The 21,646-nt window shown below is 42.1% G+C and overlaps 1 protein-coding gene across 1 annotated transcript; it reads right to left on the reverse strand.

Annotated features, from left to right (window-relative positions):
• JPT1 (Jupiter microtubule associated homolog 1) lies at positions 1 to 19,273 on the reverse strand. The gene is made up of 5 exons (XM_054978521.1): positions 19,122 to 19,273; positions 13,694 to 13,836; positions 12,311 to 12,408; positions 9,538 to 9,559; positions 1 to 996 (listed from the first exon to the last, which is right to left on the reverse strand). Exons 1-5 carry the CDS (start codon positions 19,175 to 19,177, stop codon positions 854 to 856), a joined length of 462 nt encoding a protein of 153 aa, XP_054834496.1. The 5' UTR covers positions 19,178 to 19,273; the 3' UTR covers positions 1 to 853.
• Between the last annotated feature and the right edge of the window lie 2,373 nt (positions 19,274 to 21,646).

Consider the following 21,646-nt stretch of genomic DNA (forward strand, 5'->3'; position numbering starts at 1 on the left):
TTCAAAATTTCAATATCCTTTATTTTTAAGCAACAGCCCAGTTTTGTCAAATTACAACACACATTTAGAAAGATGAAATCGTAACCTCACGGTCAAGCACCTGCATGATCATGCATAGCACTGGAGTTGTTTGGACCAGAATGAGTTTCCCATCCAATACTCACTTTCGTAAGATTTGTTCCACCTTCTTTTAAAAAAAAAAAGAATGAAAGGGTCTGATACCCGAGCAAAAGAACAGCCGGCTCACATCACTGTATTTGGCACTGGCCCCATCTTACCAAGGCTGAATCAAGATTCCATTAGTTGAAGGCAGCATGGTAGTTATTAGCACCACGTATCTGTTCTGTAATGCACAAGAGACGCTTGGCAGTTATTGAAGGATACCGTGGATAAACAACCAGTGTGTGGCCAAGATGGGTAGGGAAGAAACCCCCACATCTGTACAACCCTGACTTTCAATCCTTCTAAGCCAACTAAGGGGTTTCTACAAGTTTCAGGACAAAAATGCCACCTAGCGCACACACAGAACCAACCAGTCTAGTTTATGATACACACTACTATATATCTTGGAAATCTTTCCGTCAGCCATGGGCTGTATAGCAAATACCACTGTTCTAAGTCTACCACTGGGGGGGGGGGGGAGAGATCACACATACCACTTCCAGTAGACCCAAGGGAGACAAAAACAAAGTTGAAAAAAATCCTTTAAAAACGAAGTACATAAAGTGCTTCCTTTAATGATAGTTTCGAGATGTACAGTCAGGCTCAAGTTGTGCAGTTCACAAGCATGGAAGGGAAAAGAAAAAGATGACAGACATGAGTTCAAAGTAGTTAGGAACAAAGAGGAAGAAGTTTAACCAAGGACTAGGCTTGACTTCCCACCAGGTGGATTTCTCCTAGAAGGTGCAGGGGCTACTGGGCTAGGAACAGGTGCAGCCGGCAGGGGCTTTTCTTCACTCGGGCCTGAAGCAGTTTCTATTTCAGCTTCGATGTTTTCTAGAAAGAGAACACAACGAGTATTGGAAATAATTCTTCATCTTGAACATCTACTTTATGGGTGCTGCCTGGATGCTTTACTGGCCAAGAACTCCTACATCTTGTGTTGATGCAGCCAGTGGCAGCAGCCCCACCCCCTTTAGAAAAATACCTTTCCTCTCAATTCTCTGCCTCTCAATAAAAACACTGGAAATTTGGGGGAACACTGAAATACCTGTGAAACAGTTTCTTTTAGAAAACTTCTAAAACACTTTTTAGACCAGGTTTTATTCAAAATGTGTAGTATGACTATTTGTGTAGAAATACTTTGTTAGAATATAATTCTTTTGTATGGCATAGACAAAGGTTTAAGGATACTTAAATGTTATTGTGTCCACAATAAATTTGCTATAATGTGTATTATACACTATTTAAGAGTTGTCAGTTTAATTCTATATCCAAATGTATTGCCAATCCTACTCTGGTCTGTACAAGACCTCCTGCCCACATAACATACTTCCTTTTGTTTAAAACTATTTACTATTCTTATTTTTTTCCTGCTCTCCAATGGCAAAAATTAAGATACACGTGCTAAGGTTAAGCACAGGGTACAGCAGACTGTTGCTGTAGTACTGGGAATAGTCACACCTTTGCTAGTAAAAACTAAGCTATATTTACTTTTGCCCTTCATAAATATGAAAGGTAATACATTTTCAGGTGCACAGTTATAATGATGTATTCAATATGTAGGATGCAGCAGATCCACCAATTCCTTCTCCCTTCAGCAGACCTCAAACTCCCAGAAAATTTTGTCTCTGCTCAGCTCTCCTGTGGGGCATTTGCTACCAGTGCCAGATACTCTTTCCCCATTCATCCCATGTACAGAGAGGTTCTGAGCAACTTTGCTTTGCACTGAAGCACTGGCTCCATCATAACTCCCAAACAGTTGAGTACTGCAACAGTAGAAGTAAGGAAGACTCCCAAGAGTTCTCTATTCTGCGGAAACACAGGCCCCATTTCCACTTTGGGGGCTTGATTTGTTGAGAATACTTTGAGTTTGAACCAGCCAATTTAGCAAAAGGGAAAATATCACAAACCATCCTGGGTAAGTATGCACTCTTTTCTTGTAACTGAAGTGATGAATATTTGTTGTACAAGGTGGCATATACAAGCAGCTTACTTATTTTGCTTGAGAAGAAGCTACCAGTATCTGCTTAATTCAAGAAACAGCTTGTAGTAAGGGTCATTCATTACAAGCACATCTAATTGCACAGCAGTGTGGACTAAACATGTTGCAATGTGAAACTAGATGCTGTCAGATATGTTGGTTACAATAAGTCTACTATTTTAGCCAGACAACTGGGGTGCCATGTTAATTTAGACAGATTGTTTTGAAACTGCTTGGGTTGGATCTTTCCTAGAGATGTTTCAGCCAACAGAATTCTGCAGGCAGCAGTGATCAGGATTGGAAAACTAACACTCTTATTTTGGGTAGAATTTTTTTGTATGTATGTAATCAAACTGCTCCTGTCATTGTCTTAAAGTATAACCAGAATATACAAGATTAATGTTTTACTCAACATGCAAGTATGAATTATTCTGCCAAAGACTAAGATTAAGAAATCTGGGCATGTAATATCCATATTATAATTCATTTTCTGTGGAACAGACAACCACAGAACACCTGCTTGCATCAGCAACTCTTTCCAGAGTCTGCTGGAAATGCTTTCCTGGTGCTTGTTTCTGGAATGACCACTATTAATCTTCAATAAGATCCAAAATGTTACAGACAACAGCTTTCATTAGTTGAAGACCTCTGTGTATCTTAAAGTTTTCCAGCTGATACTACATTTAGCTACTGAGAGTTGAGCATTTCTTTAGTTAAGGAAAATGCTTCAATCTCATGTAAGTTCCTCAAAGCAGCAGTGTTCAGATTGTTAGGGATATATTTAGATGGCCCTGTATGTAGGATGTGGATACAGGGCAATGTGCGTAGGAGAGAAGTACGATCACGTATTGCCTCCCCAACTGATGCAGTATATACCACAACATGGGTACAGGGCCTTTTGTTTGTAGGCTCCAACTTGAGAACTGTACATATAGTGTACATAGTTCACATTCACTGAAAGTAGGATCCTACTATTTAATTTTTACCATCATGTAATGCATCTATTAATAGTTATGCTTTGGTTCAGCTTTATTTCAGATTTCTGGCTGGTTCCAAATTTCTATTATCAAATCCTATTGCAAAGTTTATTGGATATGCCATCCTGTTGATTGCACTGACTTACTCGGTAATCCACCTTGAGTGCCAATGAGAAAGGCAGACTATAAACGATGTAAATAAATAAAAAATGCAGCGATACAGCTTTCCAGGCACTATGCAGTCAATGAAGCAATTCATATTCAACAGGCTATACTTCCAATATTATAAACAAAATAGGACTGTGGACTGTACCACAGTTGTTTCACCTGTCAACCGTTTGCATGATCCTGCTGTCAGTGCCACTGCTTTCTACTTATGTATTGTCGGGCTTATCACTGCTTAACATGTCTAATGCTTTATGCTCTGTTTCAGACTTCTATAATCCTAGTCCTGTTACATTGCTTATTAGATGTTTCATCCTATTGCCTGCAATGACTTACAGTGCCTTGTGTCTCAGTGAAAAAAAGCAGGGTATAAAGTAAATAAACATTAACCAATTTCCTCTGAAGTAGCAAGCTCACATTCCACTTGTTAATTCATTTGATATTCTGCAGAAGCTGTAGGTGAAATGCACATTAGTACTGCCTGCCAACTTGGCAGAACTGAGGACTGTTGTAGTTGGAGCCAGTGATTCATGCTGCTTGAATGCTTCATTGTCCATACTCAGAATGAGCAGTCAATTTTATGAAGTATGCATGCCTAATTCCAGACTTCATCTTTCTTCCCAGCACAAAATATTCAGCAGATGGGACAATACTGGCTTCTTTTACTCTAACTCCAAGGAGTGAACCTACCTAGCTCAATCTGACTGAGCTACAAAAAAGCCAGCTTGCAAATGTTCAAAACTGTTACATGGAAGACAGAAATTACACCAACTACTTGTGGGAGCTATGCAGTATAATTATGCAGCATGATCATGAAAACACTCCTCATGGCCTGATAGTCTACCAAAGCACACTGCAAGCCAGAGTCTGAGCAAGAGTTCGAGAATTATCACACAGTGGATAAGACCACTGGTTCAGCTTCCTGCATCACACACTAACTAGTTGCCTCTGGAAGGCCTGCAACTAAGCATGGAGGTCAATGGCCTGCTTCTGTTTCTTTCTCACCCCAGTTTACTGTCCCCAATTCTGAACATGGAGGTTCCATGTCTATAATGGCCAACGGCTACTGATGAACCTGTTTCTCCACTAATTTATCTGATTTCCTTTTAAAGAAAGCTAAAATAGCAACCATCACATCCTGTAGCAGCACACTTCAGAAACCAAACCATGATTGGATTGATAATTGTATTTTCTCTCATTTTACCTAACAAATCTCACAACCCAAGTTTCCTTTCCCTCTGAGGAAGTGATCCCTGCTTTCTTCTGCTCAAGCTGAAGAATCACATCATAATTCTAATGCACGGCACCCTTGCATTCTGGACAAGAACAGAGGAACTCTGCGCTTCAAGCCATGGGAGGAGTGCAACTAGGGATGCCTTTTCCTACAGTGTAATCACTGCAGTCCAAAACCAGAGCAAAGTATAATAGTTACAAGTGAGAAGAACCCGTGCTCAGGCCGTTACAGAGGATATTACTATCTAATCAGACATGCTGCCAATAGTAGCATGCTGAGTTTCTGCTCAGTTTTTATACACTGTCAAAGGGGATGGGTTAAATGACAAGTATCTGAACTTTAGAGTTCTCATCTAGTACATCTGAGTTGATGTTCCTGCAGACCATATGCATGGTTTTTTAAAAAAAAATTAGGCAAAAACTGTTTTTAATGCAGACGGATAGCCCAACTTCTATTGATAAGGTGAACCAGCTTTATGGACAAACCTCCTACTGAGCTACATTTCAAGAAATGCCCTCAAATGACTTGCAGACCAGCCTGTTGACAGTGAACCCAACCTGTTTCTGAAGCTAATCGTTATGCATAAGGGTAAAATTTTCATTCCCAGGAGGTTTTGCATCTTGTTAGCTATTCGAGGAATTCAAGATACATTCAAGAGTCAGCCTGTGGGTTATCACTTAATTCTACTTGAAACCTACATTCTTTGTTAAATGGGGTGGCTATTGTAAATAGCTTCTATCCCTTCTGAATAGTTATTATTCAAACTTTAGCCTCAAAAAGGATCAGAGGGAAGCAAGAGGAAGAAGTTGACTGTGGCTAAAGAGCAATTTGCTTTTCAGGAAGGAGGCTATTTTAAATGCAAATGCCATATAAAGTGCCCCTAGACTTTGGGAACATACCACTTTGGAGTAGGCTCTGGCCCAGACAAAGTGCTAAGCTATTTGAGATGGAGTGAACCTCATGTTTTTAAAAAATGTTTTAAAAACCTAATGTTTTTTTAAAAAAATTAAAAATAACATTCTACCCATGGATTGGGGCTGCAACACAGGAATAGACTACACTTTTCTCCCAATGCTATTTCCTCATACAAATCCCCCACATCTGTTTTTGCTTTGTGAGGAAGCACAGTGGGTATCTGTATGTTTTCCCCCTAAGGCATTAGCAGCTGGGGGAGAATTTGCACAGAGAATGCTTGGGAAAGCATGCCCCAAGGACTGCTCCCCTGCCTCCTCCCCCAAGGCCTTCCAGGTGTCTCTGCAGTTACTTTTAATTATTAAAGAAAAAGGGGAGAGATCCAACCATAGCTCTTCCTGCACCTCATGGGATTTGTTCAACCATAAAAGGTACACATCAACAAATTGAGGTTCAACTTGATTTGCTTTCATTGTCCTTAAGAGTTACCATATTCTAAAATATTTTCATCTCTTGTGGAGTAGTTTTGATTTTATTCTTTCCAAGGTGGCATAAAGCAGTTTGTATAGTTCTTCACATTCAGAGATAAAGGTCTTGCTTTTCCCAAATCTTGTCTCAGGGAGGTGCCCCAAGACATGAACAGTTTAACCACTCCAGTTGTGAGGACAGACCAAGTTCTATTTATGCATTCTATCACCTGCCTGAGGCCAAAAGACCAAACAAGAGTCAGAGGCTTTATTGGGGGTAGTAAATATGCACCCCATTGGCCCCAGTGACACTGTCATTGGCATTTTTAAAGTCAGAATACACATTGATAAGAGCTCATGAGATGCCACCCAGCAACTCTGACAGGCCAATCTCATATTTAACTAGATCACTGATATTCACTCAGTGGCTCAGGAGCTAACTGTGCTTCTAACAGGCTACTTACACCTCTTCTGAGTATAGTTTCCTAGGTGTTGCACCTGCCCTCTATTCCAGGAAAGTGGGCAAGGTCGTATCCTGGTGGGTCTTCTGGTTGGCACCTGGTTCCTTCCCTGCAGCAGCCACCACTGGAGGAACTGGAGGATAGGTAAGCAGCAAACCTCCAAGTGGCAGGCCTCATGGCAGGGATGGAAGTAAAAAACCTGTTGTTTCCAACAATTCCCTACCCTTCTCTGCATCCTCTGTGCTCTTGGGAAACTTTTAACATAGGGGAGTATTACTTTTTAACATCCAGCCTAATATAAGAGTTCTGTAGAACCTGCAAGATCGCACACTGTTTTGTATCAAAAGCCTGACTTGCAAGCCCTTCTCTTCGCTCCAGACACAGAATGGCTGCCTAAGGTTCAACAGTAGTGAGGAGTTACAATCCTACATTTTCAGAGGTATTCTGGAAATTAAAAAGGCTATAGTTACATATTCAATATGAATTGTTTTATTTTATATTATGTGTGTGTGTTTGATGGGGTTCTGTGGCTCTTGTGGTGATGGAAAGTGCTGTCAAGTCATAGCTGACTTATGGCGACCTCTGCTGGGGTTTTCAAGGCAAGAGACTAACAGAGATGGTTTGCCTTTACCTGCCTCTGCTACCCGGGTCTCTCTTGGAGGTCTCCCATCCAATTACTAACCAAACCCAACCCTGCTTAGCTTCCATGATCTCATGAGACCAGGCTTGCCTGCACTATTTTGGTTAATAGTAATTGCCAGTGTGGCTCTCTGTGAGCCATGGGCTGAATTCAATCAACTGGAGTGACCCAAGTCTGTCCTCCTTCCAGAAGTCCTGGAGTAAGTGTAGTGCAGGAATGGGCTTTACACAGGGATGCAAAGGTGAAGTTATGTGACCGTTCACTGTTCATGTTCAGTGATCTCACAAACCTAGATCAAGTTGTTCTTCTGACCTTGGGTTTTAAAATGTTTCAATGGGCAAATTTCTGGATGGTTAGCTACAAGATGAAAGATAGCTCTATATCCAGTTTAATAAGACACTCATCTTGACTGAACACATGGAAAATCAGAGGTCAGTTATGTTTGGAAGACCCGGTTAAGATTATATGCTTGAATTTTTAAAAATTCAGTCATCTCTGAAAAGCTGTTTTCATGCATATACAAAACCAGCTAAGGGAATAGAAAGATCTACAAAGAAACTAGTCGAGTAATCGTGAATAATGACAACTGCCTGCCAAAAGAAATGTATGCTATGTCACAGCTGATGAAGCTACTCATGTGCACAAGGCATTAAGCATCATGGGTAGCTGTAGAGTTCAACAGGAAAGTTCCACTCTAACCACCCCACCTCTTATAAATGAGAGGCTAGTTTTAGATTGCTTTGACCGTTGAAGAGCCCCTTCCTGCAGTGTGATGGACTAAAAGACAGAGCATATGCCAGAATGATAAAAGCACGGCACTCAACAAATACAGCTTACAAAGAATGTATCAATGTGTTCTTTTTGTAGAAAGGATTCCTAGATATCACTACCATCAATAAGGGTGCTATAATATTAAAGGAGGGACTCTGGTTCATTAGGGCAAGGGTTTGTATTCCACATTAGAAGGATCTATGCTGGAGGTCTCGGATTATGATCTTAAACGGCTGATGGACTATGAAAAGCAGTTAGTCATCTCATACATTTATAACCAGCCTCTGAAACTACTCTAAAAATTCCATGGGACTATCTCCCCCGCCCTCCCCCCCAATACAATAAGGAAAGATCTGTTTGCCTTGTTGCAGCAGCCTTAGGTCCCAGAATATGACAACTCTGGAAAGCTTAGTTTTTTTAAATAAAAGCTTGGTTTACTTGCCAGTCTTAATGTAACTAAGGTGAAAACTACTGTGACCACTGTGCTAATGAAAGTCTTTTTCTACTTTCACACTCAGTATTTCAAGAAGAGCAATGAACAATTCTCCCCTTTCTCTTTTGCCTTCCCCTACATAAAGCTTCTAATTAAAAAAAAAACTTAAATGCACCTACCCCACATCACTTCTCATGTGTGGTGGCAGACATGCATCTGTGCCTATGTAGAATTAATGTAGATAATTTAAGTTTTCTGTATTTAAAGACTGTAAGAGGACCAAGGGGCCTCAGAAATAAGCAGGTACCTGAAGGACAGCGGAATAAAGATAGTTAACTTCAAATTCTATCCTCATCCTTTAAACTATATTTACACTTGTGACTTACACTAGTCACAAGTCCTACTGTCAGAGGAGACCTGTGAAAGGAAGTTGCTGAGACTAGGTCTCTGAAGGAAAATGGCTGAACTTAAGGTCAGGACTATTAAGTATTATAAGGTTCATGGCCTAGCTCAGAAATGTGTTTGCAGAGCTGACTGGAAACACTTGTGGAGCAGTAGCTATGTTCCCCAGAGATCTGACCTTGGAGAGACTGTTCTCAGAGAGCTATGCGTTAACTCCCTAGTTTTTCACACAGCTGAAATGCCAATTAACAGTTCATCCCTGATTGGTTCTTGAATTGCTGAGTGATTCACTGAGACCTGAAAAGATGGCTTCTAAGCGCACTCAGTTCCCTTGTCCCTCGTCGAGTTTTCATCATGACGCAAGTATGCCAGAGAGAAGCTAAAAGCTGCATGCTATGCTATCACCTCAACGTGTCCTCATGCCGAACCAACTAGCCATGGAAAAGGGCTCTGATTCTAACGGATGGGTGTGATATGCAACAATGGAAAGCACTTAAGAGATGCTTAGGTAGCTAGATCTCTAGTTTTAGATAGGCAGTTTTAATATGTAGCAACACTAAAAATTTCTTGTTTTAATGCTTGCTGCCTGAATAAAAGTGCTTCATGATTTTCGAGACACTCCTTAATTAATAAACTTATCTTTTACTAAGTTAAGTCTTGAATGCATGCCTTCTGCAGGGATACAGCCCAGAAACAAACCCTGAGATTGGAAAATCTGGCCTTTGGGAAAGGAAGAGCTGTCTCTTTCTCACACGCTCGCGCACAGACACACACACAGACACACACACACACACACACACACACACACACAGGAAGAGATGGCCAAGAGAATGCCTTCAGTAGGGACAGCAAGGAGGAGACAGATAACAAATGCATTCAGGTAGCTCCTTGATGGGGAAAATAATTTCCTTTAGAAGTAAAAAAGTACTCACCAGGAACCTCGACTTCTCCAGCCTAGAACAACAATAATAAAGTTATTTTTGGTTTTGTAACACTTACTAGACACTATGATTTCTGCAGCTATAATCCACCTAACAGCAAATAAGCAGGAACTGCTTACCACAGAAGCCCTGTGAATGTTTAAGTGCACACACTGTTCATGTAGTCTAGAGTTGTGTCAACAGTATTAAGAGAAGCGTTTCTCTATCAATGTGTCAGATCAGTACTCCCAAGCTTTGTACAAAGGCATGCTAGTGTACCATGAAAGAACTACTAGCATGCAAGAAATACATTTAACATTAAGATCCCCTATAAGCCTCTCAGAAGGGTCTGCCTATTGTGTCTCAATTATTCTACCTTGCCTTCTTCCAAGCATCCTCTGCTAAGAGCTGCTCTGCATCAGTAGAGACTGGATCATTCAATCGCTTCCAATGCAGAGATGCAGCAAATTGCCTAACCTTGGAGTCATGCCCAGATCAATGATTCATATAGAAACATGGGGGGCAGGGGTGTCCTCCTTAATGAAGCCTAACAAGTAAACCAAGGAAAATAAAGTTTGTCCCTGTTATCTGAGGAACACTGTACTAAAACACTAACAGTTACAGTTTCAACTGTAAAGCAAAGCTCTAGATCAAGATGAGGAAGTCTACATGGCTGTATCAAAGGTATTAAGGAATCCTACCTCACAGTCTCATAGGATTGATCAGAATCCTGAAGACAACACATTCTCAAACTAGGTCTAACATGAGGTCTGTCTATATCAGAGTCGTATGTTGAAATTTAGAATGTACAAGCAATAAAGATGGCATTGCATTGGCCTACACCACATGCGATGTCCACATGGATTACAGATAAAAAGACTATAGGGCTAATCTACAGATCTTGAGTCTGCGATGTGCAAGCTTCAGCACTGTGTCTGGTGAGGAGGCATGGGTTGCCTGATCCCTACTACCTATCATGGGTACATTCTAAACATCTAGCACAGGGTCAGGAAGGAGGCAAGCTGGGTTCCTGCTGTTCAAAACATTGTACCCTTCCTCCAACTACCCAAATATTTTGCTTCCAGCATTGTATTCTACCCATTGCTTCACTACTTCTAGTCTGCAAAAACAGTTCCAGTCAAAAGTGGTTCTGGTAATTGTAGTTCTGCAACAAGTCTACAATTTGAGCATTCTCAGAATCACCACCACACTATAATTGTTTAAAAGGCCCTTGGGAGAAGCCATGATAGCCAAAGTAATATAAGTGTGCAGTACAGAAACTGTCATAGGAGACCTGAGCTAGACACCCAGCTAAGCTCAACAGTGCAGACATTATCAATGTGGTGACTATATATAGACTCAGTTGCCTATTCACAAGCTTAAGGAAAATCTGCAACATTTTTGTTTCAATTTATTTTTAATAGCCCTCCATTAGTTCAGTTGTTGAATATGCGATTCAGGGATATGAAGCCAAATTTAGACAGCTGTTACATTGCTCTCTGTATAGATCCATGATCAATTTGTGTTATTGAAAAGGCATACACTAAACTCTCTGAAGAGTTCCCAGCATATTCTACAACCACAAGCCCCCACTCTCTCCATATTGGTCCAAGAATTGCCAGTTGCGTACAGTTAATTGGTAACACAACTGATGTACAATGGTGTAAATTTAAAGTATCAGTTTTGAACTCAAACTGAATACATGCAACATTAACTGCAGGTTAAATCCAGCAGCTGCTATTTTAGCAAGACCTGCCTTCTTACATAAGAGACAGAACAAGATTATAATGCAACAAAAAGTGACTGAATTAGAGATGTTAATTAGCACCATATGTATCAAAAGCTTACAAACCTGTTACAAAATACCATCAATCTATGACTAGTTGAACAACAAGATGAAAAACAAGCCAATAATAAGCAAACTTTTTATGCCAATAAAAGGTTTATGATATGTATGAAGCAAACTTTTTTGTAGAACAGATCAATCTTTTATCTAGTAATAACCAAGAGAGATAGTATATAAATAATTTTGACATAGTTCTCCAATCCGTTATGTTCAATCAAGTACGCTTGTAGGCCCAGACTACAATTTGAAGACTTTAGAGTCTTGATGAATTTTTCTGCAGCAAACTGCTGTAATTACTTTGTTAGAATTAATCTTGTGAAATTTAATACCCTACTTGTATGCAAGTGGCCAACCCTATTAAAAGCATCTCTTGGTTAATAAATCATTGGTATGCTCCTTGTTGAAAGCTGAGTCCCAAAACAGTTGTGTAATACTGTTATACGTCTACAAGTCATTGCTCTTCTCCATCGCCTTCAGTCCAAGAAACTATGCAGGATCTTTTTTGAACCCAGGGTTTAACTCCTAATGATAAGGCTTAAAACAAAACCTTTGAAGTCTCAATAAGCTGTTCACCTGTCAATGGGTACTCTGTTGTCTTGTAGAGGGAAGTGGGCTATGACAACACATTCAAGCCAAAACGATATGCTACTACTTCATTTTTGGAAATGGACTCAGTTGACAATTAAAAACAATCACTGCAGGGTAGCTATCTTCCAGAGCCATTTACTCAAGATCTAGTCCTAAATCAAGTGCTAAAAATACATTGTGACTTAACTATACAGGAAGAAGGAAACAGAGTAAGACAGTTGCATCTGATGAAGAGAACTGTGGTTCTCGAAAGCTTATGCTACAGTAAAGTTGGTTAGTCTTAAAGGTGTTACTGGACTCTTTTTGCTAAGACAGTAAAGACATTCATAAGACTCAGTTGCTTTCTCCTACCTTTGGATCTACATAGTCTCCACAGTTTGCATCAGAAGATTTTCTTCTTTGGGATCCAGGTGCTTCAGAACTTTCATTGACATCACTGGATTTGGTTGCTACAAATAAGTTATTTTTTCACTTTATTAACCCTTTCTAGCATTTATATAAAGCAGTAAAAGCAACAAGTTTGATATTTCTAAGCAACAATTGGTAACCTCTAGCCTTCTCAAAAACTCTTTATGACTGCACTGGAATGGTTTAGGAACACCTTTGCTCTAGTCAACTTTTCTCTGCATCAAAGTTATTTTTAGAACATAAAATATCTGTTATATTGTCTTTACACCATATTTAGAAATGTTTCTGTTGTGTTCTTATTTTCACCTGTAGTCTGTTTTGGAGCTTTATGGAGTTTCCTTCATTTATAGGAAGGACCACATAAGTCAAGTCACACAACTGTCACTAACACCTTAACTTTCTTCTAGTTCTTGCAGAATATGAGAGGATATATGATTGGCATAACCCATCCCTGCTACCACGGTACCAGGTGATGGAGTAAACCTTTGTTGTAGGGCTGATTTTGGAAACTGCTGGCCTACATTTGGTGTTTGGATTTTCCCATTGTTTTAAGGGAATTTTAATTGCCAGTTTTATATATTTTTGGCAATTATAAATGATTTGAGGATGCCTGCACCAGAAAGCAAAGGTAAGAATGCTCTAATGAATGAAAAGTACACTGAGGCTGTAGGACTGTAGCACCAGTAAATAGCATACATTCAGGCTAGACCTTGCTTCTGTGTTGAAGGATGTGATGTAATGATTCTATCCGAGATAAGCTGAGGATGTGTGTTACATGCTGTCAAGTCCCCTCTGATTTATGGCAACCCTATGAATTAATGACCTCCAAAACATCCTATCATTAACAGTTTTGAAAATGACAATTGCTCAAAATATAACTGCTAGCATTTATAAAATATGTATTTATATCTGGACTTTCTTCCACCATGGAACTCAAGGCTGCTTACAGAGGATTTCCAGATCTTCCCTCCAGGCACTGACCAAACCCAGACTTGCTTAACTTCAGCAGGATTTCTGGATCAAGTACCTTGGGAAATTCTTGGAGCCATGCCTCTGAGTTTCAGTGTTACACCCAGTAAAGAAAAGAGAAATAGTTTGTGCTTTTCACCTATCTGGGACTGTTCCAGTATAAACAAACCCTAAACTTCATGTTACCTCTTCTTCAGTTAGTCTTTAATAAGTCTGCTAAAGCTATTTTACAGCTTCATAGAAAGGAAAACAGGCATACCTTCCCAGAAGTGCTACAATCACCGAATCCAGATGTACCCAAATTCTCAGGCATTTAAGCATTATGAGAGCCTCCTTTTAAAAAAAAAGAAATTGTACCTGTTGACCTAGCCCAGGAAGGTGGATTCTCTTCTGCAGTCCCAAAGATATCGGATGCCATCCTGTTCTTTCGCACTGGTTGGTCTTTTGGTTCATCAAATCCCAAAGAGAAATTGGAACCACCACCTGGAGGGCGAAGAACTCTAGACAAAGATGCATAATTATATTTAAAGCATTTTCGTTGTACTGAGTTTACATTGCACACAAACAGGCTATCACTTAAACCTCTTAAAGACCAGATTTACTCAACTCTGAGCATGGTACACTTTGCACACTTCAAACTCAATTGTTGCATATTACACATGAAGAAAAGACAGTCATGGAGCTTACCAGTTCCCTTTAGTTCTAATCAAAACTCTTGAGGCCTGATTTTTACCCACACAAGATAATATGGTGGGAAAATTGACTGTAACACTAGATAGCAGGTCCTGGATTGCTCTTTAATGCTCCTTTACATTAAAAAATCCAGTGCAAACTGAACACTAGAATCATATGGGGAAAGTATCTACCACTGCTCTTAGCCTAGCATGCTGCTTTTGTATTTACAGTGAATTTTATTGTGGGGAGCATTCCAAACTGTAATCCCCTTAAGTAACCTGCTGCACTGCTGCCATGTTATCATGACAGAATGCCATGAGTAAGCAGACCTTTCACTTTTATTTACAGACGTGAGTTTGAAAATGGCCATCTAGCAACACAGAGCTTATGATCCCCAAGCTTTAAAGGACTAAACTGAACAATAACTATCACACTTGCTCACTTCTAAAGGTTTGAAGAACACAGGGAGATCTAAGCTAGCTATTCTACACAACAAAAATGGGCATTTGCAGTCAGCCAAGTAATTTTTTTCAGAAGCATCTGTGGGAATACTTTTTGCAAAGTGGGATACTATCTATGAAAAGCCAGCACAGAGGAAGACCGAGTGTTTTACCCTTCTAACATACCTAGCTATTGGCTGCCTTGTGCAGACTCTGGACAGGCAGTTATTTGGAAACTTTATATGCTAAGTAATAAATTATGTATCCCTCAAAGAGCAGACTGAAGAGATCCTGGCTATGCTGACAAAACTTTGCTGGGTAAATATGGTGAACGACAAGCTGAACTTGGCCTTGGGAAAAAGCATCTCTCTGAAACATTCCCTTTCTGCAGGTTAACATGTAGGCAAGTAAACTGATGGTCTCATGGCACAGCTATACCACAATGCATCCAACAACAGTGTGATGGGGCAGGATATTCACAACTTAGGCACATTAAAGCAGTGGTTCCCTGCATTTTCAAGTATGTGAACTCCTTTTTAACTCCAAAAAATTTCATGGACCCCCACACAATAGTACTCATACTATTACAGACTGCTGATCAAGAAAATACATCATGACAAGAAGCTACTATTAATTCGGTAATATTTTTAAATAGATTTGTATTTTATTAATCACACCAGCATCTATGTCTGTTTGAAAAATATTAATATTTAAATGTGTGAGACATTATTTATTCAGTCTACAGAAAGTACAATTGCTTATTTATTATACTGAATCATTTAATAAGATGGCTGGTGCTGCTTTGAAGTTTTCAGAGATTGGGGGATTGGTTGACAGGTAGACAGTACAGACCAATGACTTGACAGAGTATAAGAAAGCTTTATATGTTTGTATAGTTTCAACTAGCAAGATTTGAGTACAGTAGCACCTTAAAGACCAATGAGAACTTGTTCACAGTATAAGCTTTCAAGTGTCAAAGCTCATTTCATCATATACAGTTTAGAGTTATTGGTGTAGCTGCCCAGAATGACCCATTTGCCAATACAGTTAGTCCATATTCATAGAAATTCACTTGGATGCACAAAGAGCTTTCAGTTCTTGACAGAACAACCAGTGGATGCTTGCTTATTTTTACTGTAAACCTGCATTTCAGTGGTAAACTGACTCCAAAGTGAGTTCACAGGTATCAGAATCTAACACAAACAATGCTTTAAGTGCAAACTACAATGTTTCTTGTGGAGAGAATTTTCAGTTGTTCTGGATCCAGGCATGACCAGGGGATGCCTGGCTGCTCCACCCATTCCACCATAGCTTTAGCAATGCTGCTTGTGTTTAATTTACAACATTTATACCCCACCTCAGGAAGGACCATGAAAACCAACTGTTGATCCCTCAAGAAAGTTGCCAACTGAACAGCAGTTCCTCAAAGAGCCACAGTCCACACCTGCTCAAGGTGCAGGCCTTTTCAGCTGTGGCCAGAGATGGGAGGTGGACAAAGGGAGCTAATATGCCCCACCCAAGCCTCTCATGATAAGCAACTCTTCACACAAGTAGGCAAGTAGCCTTGATTGAGGCAGTACCCACTTGGAGACCACTGGCTGAGGCTGGCTCAGATGCCACCTGCCCGGATAGGGCCTTGGAGCAGGTGGTCCAAATTGGGGAGATGTGGCCTGTGGCAGATGAGACCCAGCTAGCAGCGTGTTCAACTCAGAGTTTGAGAGGGGATATAGCTGCCAGGGGGGCAACGTTTTTTGGGGGGGGGGGACCTGCTTGCAATAACTTCACAGCCCCCCAAAGAGTCCCCAGCCCACAGATTAGGAACTACTGCATTAATGTGTGAACAGCCAAAAGATTCAAACTACACTGCAATAGTGTTGATGTTCTTTTCCATTCTGCAAAGTTAGCAGACCTTGATGATACTCAAGACAAGCATGTATATGGTACAATGAGCTACTTGATGATCCAGAGTATAACCATAGCATATTCAGGATAGCACAAAGATTGGAAGTCACTGATATTTCTAGATTACTGATCAGGAAATTTTGTGGAAGTTTCCAAATTCCCCAAAGTGTTATGGATCATTCATGGACATTAATAAGGAACCACCACTTTCTGAGAGTTCAGAAAGCATGCAATACAAGCAATGTGTATGCAAGAGTTCAAATATTCATCTTTTCCTTATATTATATATGTTTCGATCTTATAAGCAGATGCTAATTTCACTGTGTGTATCCACAACAACCAATGCTCTTGCATGTAATCTCTGCAGACCAATAATTATTGTTAATTTCTACATGCAAGACCCTAAGAGATAGTCAGCAGTGCTTACATGATGAAATTAAAACATGACTGCAGAAAAACTTGCTGAGTTTACCACAAACTTCAGTTTGTAAATTTATTTATCAAGAAGTTACCACAGAGACGTTTTAAGAGACAGTTTACCCCACAAGCCAAGATTATTTGTGTCCAAGGTGTGCATTCAAGAGGAACGGTAAGCGTAGAATGATCTTCAGCTTTGTTGCCTGGTAGCTACTCTTATTCATCCCAGGTGTCCAAACAAATCTCCATTCACAAGACTGTATTCACAAGACTGCTTCAACTGAAAAGTGACAGTTCTGTACTATTAACACAATAGGCAAGGCCCACTGCTGTCAGAAGCTTAAACAAAAGCCAGGGTCTTCCAGAAGTTTGTTTTAGAAGCTCGCATGAAAACGTGCCATTTGAAAAGTACGTAACAGAATTTAAATATTCCTGTCTCTGAAAAGAAAGTCCTGGTTTACCCAGTCGCAATACTCCCAGCTAACACCTTTTATTCAGATGACAAAATGAATGTTTTCTTGTTACGTATGCCCCAAAGTCTAGTACACTAGCCTCGTTCACTATGGCTTTGCTAGCCCTTTCCCAACACCCCCTAATTTCCCCAGAAAAGGTTAACAATCCCACTGTTGCTTGACATGACAATATCAGAAGAGTAACTGTTACTCCAATGCATCACATTATCTCTCATGGAATTGTGAAATAAGGTTAGGTATAGGAACTCTATAAGATTATGCATAGGAACTGTATATACTGCAGGCCTGAAAGTAGACAAAAGATTCCACTATATGTGGCAGGGACAGAGGTCTGTGTATGAACAACTTCAGAGCTCCTCTACACTTGGAGAAAATTTCAGCTTCAAAGCAACCTAAAAGATGTTCATCTGCGTTCTGTGAAGTTATTGAGATGCCAGTTTCCAGACCCTGATGTAGGAAACCTTGCTGTGGCACCATTTTAGATTAAAGACTAATATGTCTTGATTTCTTTTGAAAATACACCCAAAGAGAGATTTGTCACCTTTAGACCTGCTTGAAATTGTAATCAACTGGCTCAATCATTCAACTTCTTCTCCGTTTTCCTTTAGCCCAAAACAAGGCATTCCATTATTTTCAGAAGGACCATGCCCCTCGCTCCCTCCAGGGCTCCCTCAGAAACCCAAGAACGGCCCATACAATAATGTAGGGTTTTGACCAGTGCAAAAGATGCTCCAAGTGGCAGCACCGCAGGCAAGGCATTTCTAAAATCTAATCAGTTTAAAGCGACTGTACACTATCAGCTTGATACACCTCCCAAGTCTAAAGCCAAGTTCCAAAAGTTGGGCCAAGATAGGGGAAACCTTTCCCAGGATGCCGGGGAGGTGGCTGGCCCGGCTGCAGCCTCCCAGCCACGACTTAACAGGTAGAGACGGCCACAGATGGCAGACAATGGAAGTGTGCTCCAGCCCCACCCAGTGTGAAGACTCACTTACAGGAACAGAGCCGGCAGGCCAAGGCACCGCCTGGCCAGACAGGCCCGATCAGAGGAGGAAAGGCCAGCCGCTGCGCCGGGGTGGGGTGGGGGGCGCGGTGGGGCAGCGCCTGACCCCGCGGCGAGGCTGAGCGGGGAGGGGCAGCCGCCTCCTTTGTTAGGCTGCCAGGCAAAGCCTTGCAGCCCGCCCCCGCCTCGCCGGCAGCAGCTGTTCCTTCGGGGAGGATGACAGGCGCAACCGCCGGGCGCCCAGAGGCCTCGCCAGGCATTCCCCGGTGGGCGTGCCCCCCGCCCCACCTGCAGCCTCCCGGCAACGCGTTCCGCTCCAGGCGGCAGGGCGTGGCGACCCTCAGGCCGGGAGATGCCGGGCACCGGGAACTGCCGGCAGAAGCGGCGAAAAGCGGGGAGGAGCCGAGCCGCGCAGGGGCGGAAAGAGCCCCGGGCCGAGAGGAGAGGGGAAGGGGCGACCCTCGCCTGCTTCTGAGGAGAGCTCCAGGCGCCGGCACCACGCGCGGGCGGGGGCAGCAGGCCGCAGTGCCCACCGACAGCGGGAGGGGAGAGGCGAGGCCTGCCACGGGCCGCTGAAGCCCCCTCCCGCGAAAAGCCGGGGGCTATGAGGAGAATAACGGTCTCCGCCGGCGGCCCCGAGCCCGTCGCGCCCCGCAGGCCTGAGTTCTCTCCACGCGTCTCCCGCGGCAAGGCCCTTCAGCGCCCCGGCACGACGGCCCAGCAGCACCGCAGGCAGGCAGTCGCGGGAGAGTCAGGCTACGCACATAAGAGGAAGCGGCGGTATTTGCCGAGCCTCTTCTTCCTCTTCCCCAGTAAAAGCTCAGCGGAGCCCTGAAACCCGCTGCACGCACTCATACGCACACGTGTCTCTCTCGTACCTGGAGCTGCTCCGGCCGCTGGGATCCATCCCCTTGAAGGTGGTCGTGGTGGTCATGGTGGGAGAAAAACGGGGATGAGGAAAAGCACCCTCGAATGAGGCGACCGGGTGATGATATTCCCCGCACCTCGCCTCCCTGCGACTGCAAGAGACAACTGCAGCGGCCGCCCACTGCCGGCACCGCCTTTTATAGTGACCGCTCTTTGGGTCACCTCATTGGACGGTTCAAACCCGCTCCTCCCATCTTACTTAGCCAGCCTCATGCCACTCCAACTATTGGCCCGCCTCCAAACTCCAGATACCCGCCTACTCCCCTGAGTTTTGTTTAGACTGGTTGAGAGCTATTTTACTTAGCGCTTATTGGTTGTTCTTGGATGTTCATCCCCTTTGTTCATAATTGGGGGTGGAGCTGTCACTCACATGAGGACGCTTGGAATTGGCTGAGCTACACAACAAGTTCCCGAGCCTTTCTTCATGAAATGGCAATTCAGGGATTTCGGGCCATCCCTTCGCAGGGAGTGCCGTGCCAGCGATTCTCAACTGTTGAGCGGTCTTCGGTTTTTCGGGGAAAAAACTGCACAAGTATAGCATTTCACACAGTGATTAACTAGGGCTTATACCTATACAACTGGACAGATTCTACTGCACCTCAAAAAACTCACTACGCCACGCGAACCCTCCAACTAGCAATTCGCAGCAGTTCATTATCAAAACCTAGTTGCATTGTGGCGTATTAGCATCCCGTCAACTGAAAAAAAATCGGTGTACAATGATGCAGCACAATCTGAGATCGGGATACCTAACTATGCCAGCCACAAAGTCCAGACCATGGAAAACGAAACAAGGATTGAATTCAAGAAACCAACGATGTAAGGGCCGTGAGTAATCATACCACAGACTCTATTCAATGTAATTGTGAACAAGTTTGTCCGGGAATGCATGTTATGAAGGAAACCCAACACCATGGTCCTGCTAACTAAATAAAGACTGTGTTGCCATTTTAAAGTCCCAGTATTCTATGACAAAGGTATCAACTACAAAAGAAAAAAAAGTTACGGTTCTGGTACCAGATGCATCAAGATCCTGACCTCACACTTAACATACTCCTATATTGGGATTTCACTGATTAGTTTGAAAAATTAATTTAAAAATCAAGCAACATATCCAGCATCTCCACATTCACAAATTACACTCAATATTGCTAGTGCAAGAACCATCTCTAGTCACCACTCCAGATCAGCACAAGTCTTTATTTATACATCAGCGAGAGACAGTCTGAAGTCATGGCTGCCCCACTAAATGTTAATAGAAGGGCTAAAATCTCCTTCACTACTCAGAACACCTCATTCTTCACACGCCCTGAAAGCTTGTTGTTTCATGCAGAGTTAATTACCCCACTGGCATCATTTACTTCTGTGCACAATCATGCGACTACAGCCTCATACTCTCAGGATGGGGTGAAAAGACCGCACATATAATCCACTGAGTATCCTAGTGCTTACATGACATCAGAGCTTCTCATTCCTCGACACAGCAGCCTTTTTTAATTTATTTAATGTCATGTATAGTCCACCTTTCTCACTGAGACTTGGCGGATTACATAGTGAGATTAATAAAATCAGTATCAAGGAGAGATTCTGTTCAAATGAGCGAAGCTGCCATGGAGGGACATAGGGAGGGAGGCAGTCCTGTAGGTATGCCAGGCCAAGGCCGTGAAGAGATTTGATTTGTATGCAATAACCAATACCTTGAATTGAGCGCAGTAACTGATACATAGCCAATGGAGTGACTGTAAGATGGAAGTGATGTTCATGCTTCTGCTTGCTCCTATTTACAGCCGAGCGGCAGCATTTTACACCAATTGGAGCCTTCTAGTTAACTTAGATGGGAGACTAACATATAGTGCATTACAATAGTCAAGTTTTGCCAATACCCACACCCCATTCAACCAGTGAAGTACGTTGCTGCCATCATAAAACAATTTCTGGTGCCTTCTCTCCGCTGCTGACCAACACAAGCTTCTCTTCTGGAATTTTTTATCAGGAATGATTTTGTATACTTGCATGCACCTGCAGGTTAAATCCATTGGCTGAGAAACGAGAACTCACCTTAACAAGCCCTCAACAATACACCCCAGGACACCCACTTCCCCTTAAACAGATTCACCATTTTAAAAAATCAGATTGGGCAAGCTGGAGCAAACAACCTAGTGCATTTACATCTCTGCAATGCCCAAGGCAGCAGTTGTCTGAAAATTCATCGTACAAATTTGTCACCATGAACCCAGCATGTACTTTAAACACAAATAGTCTGATTTCCATAAAAATGCCCTTGTGAGGGCCCCCTTCCCAGCCTATTCTATATGCAATTTAACTTTTGGGTGTTTTTCTTTTAAAAGCTGAACATTGAATAACCATCCCGCAAAATTCAGTGCCAGCATATTCAAATCAGGAACCTGACACAATATGCAACATCAACAGATTCACTTACTGATCCTCATCCCAACAAGGGAAGTGTAAGCATCTC

This window comes from Eublepharis macularius, chromosome 4 (assembly GCF_028583425.1).
Source record: "Eublepharis macularius isolate TG4126 chromosome 4, MPM_Emac_v1.0, whole genome shotgun sequence".
Classification (NCBI taxonomy): domain Eukaryota; kingdom Metazoa; phylum Chordata; class Lepidosauria; order Squamata; family Eublepharidae; genus Eublepharis; species Eublepharis macularius.

Excerpts from the sequence above, each read along its gene's own strand:
- JPT1 (XM_054978521.1), bottom strand. The coding sequence starts at position 19,177 with ATGACCACCACGACCACCTTCAAGGGGATGGATCCCAGCGGCCGGAGC. Across the intron at positions 12,409-13,693 it reads TTCCTGGGCTAGGTCAACAG|CAACCAAATCCAGTGATGTC; the intron begins GTACAATTTCTT and ends ACTTATTTGTAG. Across the intron at positions 9,560-12,310 it reads GAGACTATGTAGATCCAAAG|GCTGGAGAAGTCGAGGTTCC; the intron begins GTAGGAGAAAGC and ends TTGTTGTTCTAG.